At 41.8% G+C, this 14,830-nt stretch overlaps 1 protein-coding gene across 9 annotated transcripts in view; it reads left to right on the top strand.

Annotated features, from left to right (window-relative positions):
• Positions 1-14,830, top strand: part of schip1 (schwannomin interacting protein 1) — a 214,553-nt gene that overhangs the window by 96,226 nt on the left and 103,497 nt on the right. The window contains exon 1 of one of the 9 annotated variants that reach the window (XM_072255441.1): positions 238-610. The exons of the other annotated variants lie outside the window; for them this stretch is intronic. Within the exon in view, the coding sequence (XP_072111542.1) occupies positions 500-610 (111 nt within the window). The 5' untranslated portion in view covers positions 238-499. Of the gene's footprint in view, positions 1-237; positions 611-14,830 lie in introns of those variants that run through there. 9 annotated transcript variants of the gene reach the window in all.

The raw sequence follows: 14,830 nt of genomic DNA, 5'->3' as shown, positions 1-14,830 counted from the left end.
TTTATCCCATACTAAATGTGACAGGGTGAAAAGGAACTGCCTTTCTCATTTAGCGGCAATGCATTCTTCTAGCAATGAATTCTGGGTACAGTCAACTGGCTGCAGCTCGATGGGAAGCCTTTTCCTTTATTAGGTAAAAGCTATACACCGCTGAGTTTTCCTTGAAGCGGATACTAACAGGATTTATTGCAAGGAGGATGTTGGTCGACAGCAGGGAGGCCTAGGCATTCAGTAAGCCCGATTACTGCAGTATTTCTGTCAAATGTTTTTGTAGCATGGTGCAAGGAAAATGTGAACAAGCTCATGAGTTTGTCATGTTGGAACATTAACCAAGACTCCCATAAGAATATTGCTACTTACATTCCGAAAAACAGAATAAGTTTATTTTTATTAGGAGAACGGTAAGCAGAAATAACGAAAGGATGGAGCAGCAATTTGAATAGCTTTTGGTTATGGATAAATTGAAATAATTCTACCAACACATGTAACTCAAGCCCTCATGAGAACTGTGTGGAATTTGCATTGCTGCAGCATGTCTGTGAACAGTGATGGCATAAATACGATCTTCAGGAGTGTGACAGCTGTAGATCTGGTGGCCAGTTATAAAAAGGTAAATGAAAGTAATACGATAAATTAGCATTTAGTTCTTGTGACAATTGAGTCAAGTTGTGAACTTTGCTTTGTGTGAAGCAGTATGTACAGACTCCAGATTTATCACTTAACTGAAAATTAAATAGGAATTTAATTGTAATTCTAAATTTTCAATTCATTAACTTTCATTAACTTAAAATTATTTTCATAACTGTTATAGTGGTTTTACCACAGAATAGTTTAGACAGTAAACTTTGAGCTTTTTCCAATTAACTAATAAAACCAATCTTTCATTATAGGACCTGCTCTTTAAAAATACTTGAAATGTGATTTTTTGACTCTCTTCACCATTCCATCACCAGCCGCACTCCCATTTCATAACTGATCAACTTCTCTGATATGATGAAGCTTCATAAGCTGTGATGTTTGGAAAATCAGTGAGGGATGCATCTATATGATGCAGTGAAAGTGGTAGTTATTGTTTAGAGATACAGCACAGAAGATGCCCTTCTGGCCCAATGAACCGCACCACCCTGCAGCAAACTTATTTAACACTAGTCTAATCACAGGACAATTGAAAATGACCAATTAACCTACTAACCTGTATGTCTTTAGTATGTGGGAGGAAACCGGAGCACCCGGAGGAAACACACACACTCACAGGGCAGTGTTAAAATTATTAACACTTACAGGTAGTGTTAAAATTATTACCGATGATTTAATTTTCTTGTAATAATGACAAGCACTTGATTTGGAAAAAGTGTAAATATGTATTCTGCAACAGATGGAAGTTCATATATGTAAACCACCAGATTTTCGGTATTAATATGTGACAATATTCATTCAAAAGCCTCTTGAAAGGCAAATTAAGTTGTTGAGAATATAAGTGAATATCATATCCTTTCTGTTTATTGGGGGAATGTGCACATTATTTAGCATTACATGTTAGACAAAGGAAAAAGTACAGTTGAAAGACAATAACTGCAGATGGTAGAAATCTGAGGTAAAAAAGATGTTGGAAGTCTTCAGCAGGTTAGACAACATCTGTAGAGTTAATGTTTCAGTTGTAATGTAATATTCTGAATGCTGAATAGTTGCTACTATTTTGGTTCCTAAAGTTGTCATGGGTGGGGTGGGGGAAGGAGGGTTAGTGAGGACAAGCTCTCTCTACCTATTAAATGCTCCAAATGGTGTGTGTCTCAAATAGCCTCTGACAACCAAGTCCAGCTCCTGGCCTTCACGTGTTGGCTCAGTTAGCAAGCCTGGTGCAACCATTTCTGCAGACAAGTGGCAAACCTTGTTCTTCATATCGTACTGGCTTGCTCTCCATATCGATTTCGACACAAACAGCTAGGGCTGTTTATGGTCTATGGTCAACCCCAGCCGACAGAAGAGCTTGTTATATATTTATGATACTACTTAATATTGTAAGCTGAATAGTTGATAAAAGGAGTTGCAAGTCTGAAGCACGTTGTTTAAAAATAAACGTTGACAGGATAATCACAATTTCATCAGGCCTAGAGAACAGCTGAGAAAATTTGCCAGTAACAGCAGTCTTTCTATTGACATTCTGAAAAAAGCAACGTCAATTGAATTCTCAATTCAGCAGGTAATCATTTATTTCACTTTCTAGAAGTAAGGATTGTAATAGGAGCCATATCTAACATGCACAGGTTTTGAATAATTCTGCTGGCCTACTCCTTTGCAGTTTCTGGCAAATTATAATGAAAATGGTAAATCTGAACTACTTAAAATCTTCATCACACTGTTCTTAATCTTTCGTTCCTGCATATGTCTTACTGGGGATAGATAGCATTTTGCCAGTGCATCAAATAATTTTTGCAGTTTGCTTCCAGCTGAAATCATTACAGAGAAGAAATGGATTGCTAACCGAACTCCAAAAGACTTACGAGTACTGCCTTTAGAAACAGTTAATTTGAATCTCAAGAAGAACATTGAATTGAGAACAACTTGTACCAAATCTTACCCATTTCCATTCTATCTATTATCCTTCTTCTTGATCTTGCCTGCTCTTTTTTTAGTTGAAGACATTTGTTGGGAATTTTCATTGTGTTTCCCCTGTACCAGCATTGATATTAGAAGGGGTGGAACTAATTATTTAAGTTACAGCTAGAAACCAAAAGAATGCCAAAGAAATTTTTTGGTGCTGTCTTCTGCAAACTTCATTTTCTTGTGGGCTTGTGTAATGGAGCCAGAATATTGATCCTGACTGGGATATAATTTGTAACGAAAGATATCTACCCTTAAATGGTGTCTGGAAGTACTCCTTTTTTTTACTGCATGCCTTGATAGAGAATGCTTCTTCATGTTTAGCACCTGGAATAGAAAACAAATCTTCAGATATCCAAAATTTGGATTTTCGGTTTTTGAAGAAGTAACCAAGAGGTGGGGGGGGGGTGAATGCAGAGGATGTAGTCAGTATGAACTCTAGTAGGGCCTGCCTTAAGCTTCCATGTTTCCATGTGGTAGGCTGCGATAGAAAGTTAGATCACATGCTAATTAATTTAATACAATTAGCTTGATGGCAGGGTGAGGGTGAAAAGATGTTTTTTGGAATGGACGCCTATGACTAATGGTGTTCCAATTGCTAATTATCATCTCAGTGATTTAGATGAGAATGTGCAAAGTTTCTAACCATGCTTTGCACAAACAGTGAAAAGTGATTACCTGGAATTATAAAGGGATTTTGATCAGCTGGATAAGTAGCTGAGGAATGGAAAATGGGAGTTTAATCCAGATACATGTGAGTTGTTGCATTTTGTGAAGACACATCATTTAGGACTACAGTGAATTATAATGCCCCAGGGAACAGAGGGACAGATGCATGGTTCCCTGAAAGTGGTTTTGCATGGTAAACAGGGGAGTGAAAGAAGCTTTTGGCATACTAACCTTTATCCGTTATGCAGAGCATTGAATATAGAAGCTGGAATGCTATCTTGCAGTTGTACAAGCTATTAGTGAAGTTGCATTTAGAAAATTGTGTTTCGCTTCAGTCACCCTGCTATGGGAAAGGTGCCATTAAGCTGGAAAGAGGTGCAGGGAAGATTTAAGAAGATGTTCCTGGGACTGAACAATCTGAGTTATGGAAAGAGAGTGAGCAAGGTGGGACTTTATTCACTGGAGCAAAGGAGACTGAAGGCTGAAGGGTGATATTATAGATGTATAAAATCATGAAGGACACATATAGGCTGAAAACATTCTTCTTACCAGAGATGAGATCAAAAACTAGAGGACATTTGAGAGGGGAGAGATTTAATAGCAACCCAAGAGGCAACTTTGATTTTATAGAGGTAAATACTTGAGGTTGTGAACAATGGATATGCAGCAAGGTTTTGCATCTGGTTGCAAAATAGGTCCACGTAATATGCTGGGGGTGACACTCGCTGAAGGATGAACATTGGTCAGGGTTCCCTCAACCTTCTCTAAAATAATGCCAGAGGCCGTAGAGCAATTTTTGTCTGTCTGAGGCAGCAGTCAGATTCTCAGTTTAACAACTCAGCTGGCACCTCTAGCAGTACACCCTCAACCAGTACTGCATTCAAGTGTCAGATTAGCTTTAGTGCTCAGTCTCTAGGGTGGGACCTGAACACAGAGAGCGACTACTAAGCCACAGCTGACAGGAGAAAATCAGTAAACAATTTTATTTTTACTTATCCATCTATCAGGGGACTCAATTACTTACTCCAAGAGCAGACACAATGGCACCATTAATCTCTGAATGCGCAGGTTGTATTCCAGAGTTGAAATGTCAAAATTAGCACTAGCTAGGATCTCCTCAAACCAGGTCGTATTTTATTTTTGATATTTCTGTAAATGTAGCAAAAATGTAGACCCTAATGAAACCTGTAACTCAGCTGTTGTCTGCATTCAGTCTGAACCTGTCTGGGTCAGGAAAACTGTTCGAGCAAACTGAGTAACAAAATGCAAAACCTGGCAATTGCCACAAATACAATTAAACAAATAGAATCATTGCAAATAACATGACATACAAAATTCCATAGAATGACAAAGTATGATAGAGGTTTTGCAAACCTTTATAATCTAATATTATGTTCAGTTCTGAAGTATTTTGGTCAAATCTGGTTGCTCCATTATAGAAAGAATGTGAATGTTTTAGAGAGGGTGCAGAAGGGTATGTTTTATGAGGAAAGGTTGAGGTAGCTTGAGAGACTTTGCATAGGTACATGGAGCTTAGTAAAATAGAGGGCTATAGGTAAGCCTAGTAATTTCTAAGGTAGGGACATGTTTGGCACAACTCTTGTGGGCCGAAGGGCCTGTATTGTGCTGTTGGTTTTCTATGTTTCTATGTTTTTCTCTTTGGAATGAAGGAGGATGAGTGGTGATTTGATAGAGGTGTATAAAATGATCAGAGACTTGGATAGAATGGACAGCCAGTGTCTTTGTCCTAGGGTGGAAATGGCAAATATGAGAGGGCATAATTTTAACATGATTGGAGGAAAGCATAGGGCGGGAATATCAGGTAGGTTTCTTTTATACAGAGTGCAAGTGTGTGGAACTCACTGCACATCTTTAATATTTGTGAGGAAATCAGGGCACCTTAAGGGAAGCCCTTGTAGAGAAAGAATGCAAACTCTGCACAGACAGTATATGAGATGGAGATCAGGATCAGGTCCAGGTTCCTGGAGCTGTGAGACAACAGCACCATCACCCTGGTCACTCTGAAATTGACATTTTGGGGCTCAGTCTGCTTTGTTGTTTACTACAAAGCATTACTTAAGCTTATAACTGAAAGGCTTAAAAAAAAAAGTTAAAGCATATTTTGATGCTGAATGATCCAGGACAATAGTGAGATCAGAACCATTAAATCCATAAATATTTTGGGATAAAAAAAAATGAATGAGGGAAAGGATAGTAAAATAGACGTAAATGGATTGCTCTTACCAGAGGAGGGTGCAAAGGGACCAAATTGTTCCTCTTTGTTTTTGAATGATTTATTTGCATGACATAGTCAGTGTAGGCAGGTAAGCCCAGGATTTACTGTCAGTCCTAACTGGCTAATGAGCAGAGAAGTTCCAAGAGCATTAAAGAGTAAACTACATTGATAGACCTGGAGTCACGTTTAGAACCGAATGGATAAGGAGAGCAGATTTATTTTCCTGGAGGTCATTAGTGAAACATGTAAGTTTTTATGGTAAATTAGAAAGGTTGGACCGAATTAAAAACTGTCCACAAAAGCTTTAAGTGAGAAGAATCCAATTATTCATAGCCATAAGTCATAGGAAAAGAATTGGGCCGTTTGGCCCATTGGTCAGCTATGAATTTCACAATTCACCACCCTTACTATAGGAAACATAAACTGCACTTTCAATATTTGATGGATGTCAATGAGATCCCCCATTTAGATTATCATTGTACTGCTCTTTCTCAGTAGTGGCTCCCCAATTTTTGGTGAATTTCTGTGTATTCTCTGATTCCAAAGAGGCACAGTGAACAAAATTCATTCAACTTTATATCTTTTCTTGATCTTATTCAAGAAGAAGGGAGGAGGTCCTGAAAGCAGACTATATTGAGTTAGGAAGGACATTGAGAAGCAGGACCACAAAGGTAGTCATCTTTGGATTACTGCCTATGACATGTGACAGTGAGTATAGGAATAGAGTGAGGTGGGGGATAAATGCTTGGCTGAGGGATTGGAGCAGGGGGCAGGGATTCAGGTTTCTGGATCATTGGGACCCCTTTTGGGGCAGCAGTGACCTATACAAAAAGGACGGGTTGCACTTGAATCCCAGGGGGACCAATATCCTGGTGGGGAGGTCTGCTAAGGCTATTGGCGAGAGTTTAAACTAGGATTGCTGGGGGTGGGAACCAAACTGAAGAGATGGAAGAAGAACCAGTTGGCTCACAAATAGAGAAAACTTGGAAACAGTGTGAGAGGCAGGATAGGCAGGTGATAGAGAAGGGACGCGCTCAGACGGACGGTTTGAGATGTATCTATTTTAATGCAGAGTACGGTGAACAAAGCAGATGAGCTTGGAGCGTGGCTCAGAACTTGGAGGTATTATGTGGTGGCCATTACAGAGACTTGGATGGCTCAGGGGCAGAAATGGTTACTTAGAGGGCCAGGCTTTAGATGTTTCAGAAAGGACAGGGAGGGAGGCAAGAGAGGTGGGGGCGTGGCACTGTTGATCAGAGATAGTGTCACAGCTACAGAAAAGGAGGAAGACATGGAGGGATTGTCTACAGAGTCTCTGTGGGTGGAAGTTAGGAATAGGAAGGGGCCAATAACTCTACTGAGTGTTTTTTTTTAATAGACCACCCAATAGTAACAGGGACATCAAGGAGCAGATAGGGAGACAGATTCTGGACGGGTATAATAATAGGAGGGTTATTGTGGTGGGAGATTTTAATTTCCCAAATATCGATTGGCATGTCCCTAGAGTGAGAGTTTAGATGGGTTGGAGTTTGTTAGCTGTATTCAAGAAGGTTTCTTGTAAGCCTACAAGAGGAGAGGCTGTAAAGAACGATGACTGCTGACATAACTGAAGCTGAACTAAAAACTGCAATTAGTAGGCTTAAATTAAGTAAGTCACCAGGATCAGATGGATATATAGCAGAGTGGTATAAAGAATTTAGAAGTGAGTTAATTAGATTAGATTAGGTTATGAGGACACGCAGTCCTTTTTTATTGTCATTTGGTAATGCATGCATTAAGAAATGATACAATGTTCCTCCAGAATGATATCACAGAAACACAAGACAAACCAAAACTAAACAAGCTGACAAAAACCACATAATTATAATATATAGTTACAACAGTGCAAAGCAATACTGTATTTGATAAAGAACAGACCATGGGCACGGTAAAAGAAAGTCTCAAAGTCTCTCGAAAGTCCCATCATCTCATGCAGAGAAACTCTCCCCACCATGTACTTCCAGCGCGGCAAACTTGCCGATGCAGCACCCTGGAAGCACCCGACCACAGCCGACTCTTGAGTCCGTCCGAAAACTTCGAGCCTCTGACCAGCCCTCCGACACCGAGCACCGAGCACTATCTCTGCCGAGCGCTTTAACCCCGGCAACAGGCAATAGGTAAAGCCGAGGATTTGGGGCCTTCCCCTCCAGAGATTCTCAATCGCACAGTAGCAACAGCAGCGAAGCAGGCATTTCAGAAGTTTCTCTAGGTGTTCCTCCGTGCTTCTCACGTCTGTCTCCATCAAATCAGGATTGTGCATGGTACCTACTTAACAAATACGCTATCATTTCGGAGCGGCTGTGCACGCTGCGTCTCACTGTCATCGTCTCCTCCTTTCCCAATGATATACTAACTTAGAGAGTGAGACCATATATTTTGGGTACATACCTCAAGCATGGTTGAAAAGAGATAAATATTTAATGAATATACTGCCAGTGGCTGGTAAAAAAGACCCTTGCCAGGAAATGGTTATCCAATGGAAATGGAAATGTATGGATGGAAATTACAATGGACATTTACAAAATGGAGAAGATAACAGCATGTGTTAATCATAAGTTGGAACAATTTGATTCATACTGGGGAAAAATGGTTTAACTACTGACACCTCATAGGCCTGATTTTATTCTCACAAGTCAATGAATATGTTGTAAAAAAAAAAGATCACTCCCTACTTTGTACATAGTTTTCTTTTGATTGTTCTTTCTTTCCTCTCCTTTCTGTAAGTGTATACCTCAGATAAATATTGTGTGGAGATTTGTGACAAGTATGATTATATGATATATATGTACATTATCTGAAATTCTGAAATACATCTTACTGAAATGTTTGTTTGATGATGAACTTCAATAAAAAATAAATTACAAAAAAGAAGAGGAGAGGCTGTACTTGATCTGGTATCGGGAAATGAACCTGGTTAGGTGTCAGATCTCTCAGTGGGACAGCACTTTGGAGATAGTGATCACAATTCTATCTCCTTTACCATAGCATTGGAGAGGTATAGGAATAGACAAGTTAGGAAAGCATTTAATTGGAGTAAGGGGAAATATGAGGCTATTAGGCAGTAACTTGGAAGTATATATTGGGAACAGATGTTCTCAGGGAAATGTATGGAAGAAATGTGGCAAATGTTCAGGGGATATTTGTGTGGGGTTCTGCATAGGTACATTCCAGTGAGACAGGGAAAGGATGGCAAGGTATAGCAACCGTGGTGTACAAAGGCTGTTGTAAGTCTAGTCAAGAAGAAAAGAAGAGCTTACGAAAGGTCCAAAAAGCTAGGTAATGATCGAGATCTCGGAAGATTATAAGGCTAGCAGGAAGGAGTTTAAGAATGAAATTAGAAAAGCCAGAAGGGGCCACGAGAAGACCTTGGCAGACAGGATTAAGGAAAACCCCAAGGCATTCTACAAGTATGTGAAGAGCAAGAGGATAAGAAGTGAAAGAATAGGACCAATCAAGTGTGACAGTGGGAAAGTGTGTACGGAACTGGAGGAGATAGCAGAGGTACTTAATGAGTACTTTGCTTCAGTATTCACTACGGAAAAGGATCTTGGCGATTGTAGGGATGACTTAACAGCGGACTGAAAAGCTTGAGCATGTAGATATTAAGAAAGAGGATGTGCTGGAGCTTTTGGAAAGCATCAAGTTGGATAAGTCACCGGGACCGGACAAGATGTACCCCAGGCTACTGTGGTAGGGGAAGGAGGAGATTGCTGAGCCTCTGGTGATGACCTTTGCATCATCAATGAGGATAGGAGAGGTTCTGAAGGATTGGACGGTTGCGGATGTTGTTCCATTAATCAAGAAAGGGAGTAGAGAGAGCCCAGGAAATTATAGACCAGTGAGTCTTAATTCAGTGGTTGGTAAGTTGATGGAGGAGATCCTGAGAGGCAGGATTTATGAACTTTTGGAGAGGCTTAATATGATTAGGAATAATCACCACGGCTTTGTGAAAGGCAGTTCGTGCCTTACGAGCCTGATTGAGTGGTTTGAGGATGTGACTAAACACATTGATGAAGGAAGAGCAGTAGATGTAGTGTATATGGATTTCAGCAAGGCATTTGATGAAGGACCCCATGCAAGGCTTATTGAGAAAATAAGGAGGCATGGGATCCAAGGGGACATTGTTTTGTGTATCCAGAACTGGCTTGCCCACAGAAGGCAAAGAGTGCTTGTAGACAGGTCATATTCTGCATGGAGGTTGGTGGCCAGTGGTGTGCCTCAGGGATCTGTTCTGAGACCCTTACTCTTCGTGATTTTTATAAATGACCTGGATGAAGAAGTCGGAGGGATGGGTTAGTAAATTTGCTGATGACACAAAGGTTGGAGGTGTTGTGGATAGTGTGGAGAGCTGTCAGAGGTTGATAAGATACAAAACTGGGCTGAGAAGTGGCAGATGGAGTTCAACCCGGATAAGTGTGAGGTGGTTCATTTTGGTAGATCAAATATGATGGCAGAATATATTATTAATGGTAAGATTCGGCAGTGTGGAGGATCAGAGGGATCTTGTGGTCTGAGTCCATAGGACACTCAAAGCTGCTGTGCAGGTTGACTCTGTGGTTAAGAAGGCATATGGTGCATTGGCCTTCATCAATCATGGGATTGAGTTTAGGAGCCGAGAGGTAATGTTGCAGCTATATAGAACCCTGGTCAGACCCCACTTGGAGTATTATGCTCAGTTCTGGTCGCCTCACTACAGGAAGGATGTGGAAGCCATAGAAAGGGTGCAGAGGAGATTTACAAAGATGTTGCCTGGTTTGGGGAGTGTGCCTTATGAGAATAGGTTGAGTGAACTCGGCCTTTTCTCCTTGGAGCGACGGAGGATGAGAGGTGTTAGTGCATGGAATGGGCTGCCAGCGACAGTGGTGGAGTTTGATACGATAGGGTCTTTTAAGAGACTCCTGGACAGGTATATGGAGCTCAGAAAAATAGAGGGCTATGGGTAACCTTAGGTAATTTCTCAGGTAAGGACATGTTCAGCACATCTTTGTGGGCCGAAGGGCCTGTATTGTGCTGTAGGTTTTCTATATCTCTATGTTTTATGTTTCTCAATGTAATAGGAATAACCCTAGGAATTATGTACCATTAAGTCTTACATTGGTTTGCTTGCAGAAGGCAGAGGGTGGTAGTAGATGGACTGTCCTGAGGTTGGTGACAAGTGGGGTTCTGCAGAGACCTGTTCTGGGACCCTTGCTCATTATGATTTTTATAAGTGACTTACAAACCCCATTTCCAGAAAAGTTGGAATATTTTCCAAAATGCAATAAAAACAAAAATCTGTGATGTGTTAATTCACGTGAACCTTTATTTAACTGACAAAAGTACAAAGAATAGTCATAGTCATACTTTATTGATCCTGGGGGAGATTGGTTTTCGTTACAGTTGCACCATAAATAATTAAATAGTAATATGTAAATTATGCCAGGAAATAAGTCCAGGACAAGCCTATTGGCTCAAGGTGTCTGACCCTCCAAGGGAGGAGTTGTAAAGTTTGATGGCCACAGGCAGGAATGACTTCCTATGACGCTCTGTGTTGCATCTCGGTGGAATGAGTCTCTGGCTGAATGTACTCCTGTGCCCAACCAGTACATTATGTAGTGGATGGGAGACATTGTCCAAGATGGCATGCAACTTGGACAGCATCCTCTTTCAGACACCACCGTCAGAGAGTCCAGTTCCATCCCCACAACATCACTGGCCTTACGAATGAGTTTGTTGATTCTGTTGGTATCTGCTACCCTCAGCCTGCTGCCCCAGCACACAACAGCAAACATGATCGCACTGGCCACTACAGACTCGTAGAACATCCTCAGCATTGTCCGGCAGATGTTAAAGGACCTCAGTCTTCTCAGGCAATAAAGGCGGCTCTGACCCTTCTTGTAGACAGCCTCAGTGTTCTTTGACCAGTCCAGTTTATTGTCAATTCGTATCCCCAGGTATTTGTAATCCTCCACTATGTCCACCCTGACCCCCCTGGATGGAAACAAGGGTCACCAGTACCGTAGCTCTCCTCAGGTCTACCACCAGTTCTTTAGTCTTTTTCATATTAAGCTGCAGATAATTCTGCTCACACCATGTGACAAAGTTTCCTACCATAGCCCTGTACTCAGCCTCATCTCCCTTGCTGATGCATCCAACTATGGCAGAGTCATCAGAAAACTTCTGAAGATGGCAAGACTCTTTGCAGTAGTTGAAGTCTGAGGTGTAAATGGTGAAGAGAAAGGGAGACAAGACAGTCCCCTGTGAAGCCCCAGTGCTGCTGATCACTCTGTCGGACACAGTGTTGCAAGCACATGTACTGTGGTCAGCCAGTCAGGTAATCAAGAATCCATGACACCAGGAAAGCATCCACCTGCATCGCTGTCAGCTTCTCCCCCAGCAGAGCAGGGTGGATGGTGTTGAACGCACTGGAAAAGTCAAAAAACATGACCCTCACAGTGCTTGCTGGCTTGTCCAGGTGAGACAAAAGATTTTCAATAGTTTTACTGACCAACTTAATTGTATTTTGTAAACATACACAAATTTAGAATTTGATGGCTGCAGCACACTCAACAAAAGTTGGGACAGAGGCATGTTTACTATTGTGTTACATCACCTTTCCTTTTAATAACACTTCTTAATCGTTTTGGAACTGAGGATACTAATTGTAGTAGATTTGCAATTGGAAATTTTGTCCATTCTTGCTTGATATAAGACTTCAGCTGTTCAACTGTCCATGGTCCCCATTATCTGATTCTCCTCTTTATGATGCTCCATGCATTTTCAATAGGAGATAGATCTGGACTGGCAGCAGGCCAGTCAAGCACACGCACTCTGTGCCTACAAAGCCACGCTGTTGTAGCCTGTGCAGAATGTGGTCTGGCATTGTCCTGCTGAAATAAGCTTGGACGTCCCGGGAAGAGTCCTCGCCTTGGTGGCAACATATGTCTCTCTAAAATCCTAATATACGCCTCAGAGTTGATGGTACCTTCACATACATGCAACTCACCCACGCCGTGGGCACTGATGCACTCCCATACCATCACAGATGCTGACTTTCGCACCTTTCACTGATAACAATCTGGATGGTCGTTTTCATCTTTGACACGGAGAACTCGACACCCGTTTTTTCCGAAAACTAGCTGAAATGTGGACTCATCTGATCACAGCACACGGTTCCACAGTCTTTCGGTCCATCTGAGATGAGCTCGGGCCCAGAGAACTCTCCGGCGTTTCTGCATAGAGTTGATGTATGGCTTCCTGCTTGCGTAATACAGTTTCAAGTTGCATCTCTGGATGCCACGACAGACTGTGTTGAGTGACAATGGTTTTCTGAAGTACTCCCGAGCCTTTGATGGCCACTACTTTTATACCTAGTCATGATACCTCAGCTGCTACCAATTAACCTGCTTAATGTGGAGTCTTCCAAATCGGTGTTAGTTGAATATTCTGTGCATTTTTCAATCTTATTTTAACTCTGTCCCAACTTCTGTTGAGCGTGTTGCAGCCATCAAATTCTAAAGTTGTGTATATTTACAAAATACAATTAAGTTGGTCAGTAAAACTATTGAAAATCTTTTCTTCGTACTTTCGTCAGTTAAATAAAGGTTCACGTGAATTAACATATCACAGATTTTTGTTTTTATTGCATTTTGGAAAATATCCCAACTTTTCTGGAAATGGGGTTTGTAGATGGGGAAGCAGATGAGTGAGTTAATAAGTTTGCAGATGACATGAAGGTTGGAGGTGTAGTATAGAAGGTTCTGTATGTTACAATGGGTTATAGACAAAATACAAAATTTGGTGTAGAAGTGGTAGATGGAGTTCAATCCAGAAAAGTGTGAAGTTTGGAAGACTGAACTTGAAGGTGGGTGGAGGAAAGCCTAGGGAAATGGTAGGTTTTATATACAGAGTGGTGGACACTTGGAACGCACTGACTGCGGTGAATGTCATCATCAGCGATCACTCGTGGTCAAGTATGATTCTTCTCCTGGTGGTTGATCTGGTCACTTGTGGGTCTTGAGATGACTGAAGAGGCCGATCTGTGATCCACAAGTCCTATTGCAGTGTTGGCAGTTGTAGGCCATTGGAATGGTGGTGGTTGAAGCCACCTAGTCTCAGCTGTATGGTGGAGGTATTTGAGCTGTGCAGTCCCCTCACGGACAGTCCTTCTCCAGCTTTTCCTGGCCTCTGCTAATTTCTCCCTCTATTCAAGTTGATGTGGCACTTCCTCAAGTGTGTCTTGATATTGTCCTTGAACTGCTTTATCTGTCCTCCAGGAGTGCACTTTGCAACCTTTGCCCATCTTTGGAGTGAAGGACTTTTAGGCCACGATAGTTTTGGGCTATACACTGCCCTGGAGGCAATAGAGACCCCTGATATCACCAGAGTCAGTGAGATAGTGTATTTCTGTGGCCCTCTCAGTCCACCACCGATTCTTCATTTCCTTTACTTTCCACTGGACCATGGCCTTAGCTTTGGAGTGGGCTTCTCTTTTTGCCTTGCAGTTGATGTCCTTCTGCCAGGCACAGGAAGCTTTCCTTTTGTTGTTGATTAGCTCTTCTATTTCATTATTTTCTTCAATCTTTCTCCTTAGTGGTCTTGTCTCCACTGATGGTTTTATGCATCAAGGATGGTAGTCTTTCGTGTGGTCCAATGTGCTTAAACGGCCTCCAGACATTGCGTGCTTTGGGAGTCTTTCAGAAAGGGCGGCCTGGAGATCTTGTACCTTTAGTGTGTCTCTTAGGCTCTCGATGTTGAACCTGGGGTGGCTCAGCTTCTTTTGCACTTTACCCTTCCACAGGATTTTGATCGTCACTTGTGAGCGATGGTCTGTCCAGCCGTCATCAGCACTGATCATGGCTCTTGTATTCTTTATGCCTCTGCAATCCCTCTGAACAATGGCGCAATCGGTAAGATGCCAAGCCTTTGAACGCGGATGCATCCACGGTTTTCACCTTATTTCTCTGGCGCAACAGGGTGTTGATGGTGGTCAGGTCATGTTCAGCACGCTTGGACTCCACTGGAGTTGATGTTGCCAACACCTTCCTTCCTATTTGTGCCTTTCCAGGAGCCACTGTCCCTTCCAGCTCTAGCATTGACGTCTCCAGGAAGAATGACCTTGTCTTCCTTGGGAATATCTGATAATATGCAGTCTAGGTCAGTGTAGAAGGTCTCCTAACATCATCTGGTGAGTCTAGGGTTGGAGCACAGGCACTCAGCTGTAGCCATTTGGTTGTTAGTGAGCTCAAGGCACATGGTCATAAGGTGTTCATTGATGCTAACTGGCAACTTAGAGAAAGTAGGTAC

Source organism: Mobula birostris, chromosome 4, assembly GCF_030028105.1.
Source record: "Mobula birostris isolate sMobBir1 chromosome 4, sMobBir1.hap1, whole genome shotgun sequence".
Classification (NCBI taxonomy): Eukaryota; Metazoa; Chordata; class Chondrichthyes; order Myliobatiformes; family Myliobatidae; genus Mobula; species Mobula birostris.
The sequence above is the reverse complement of the archived record's forward strand: the minus strand, read 5'-3'. Positions and strand labels throughout refer to the sequence as shown.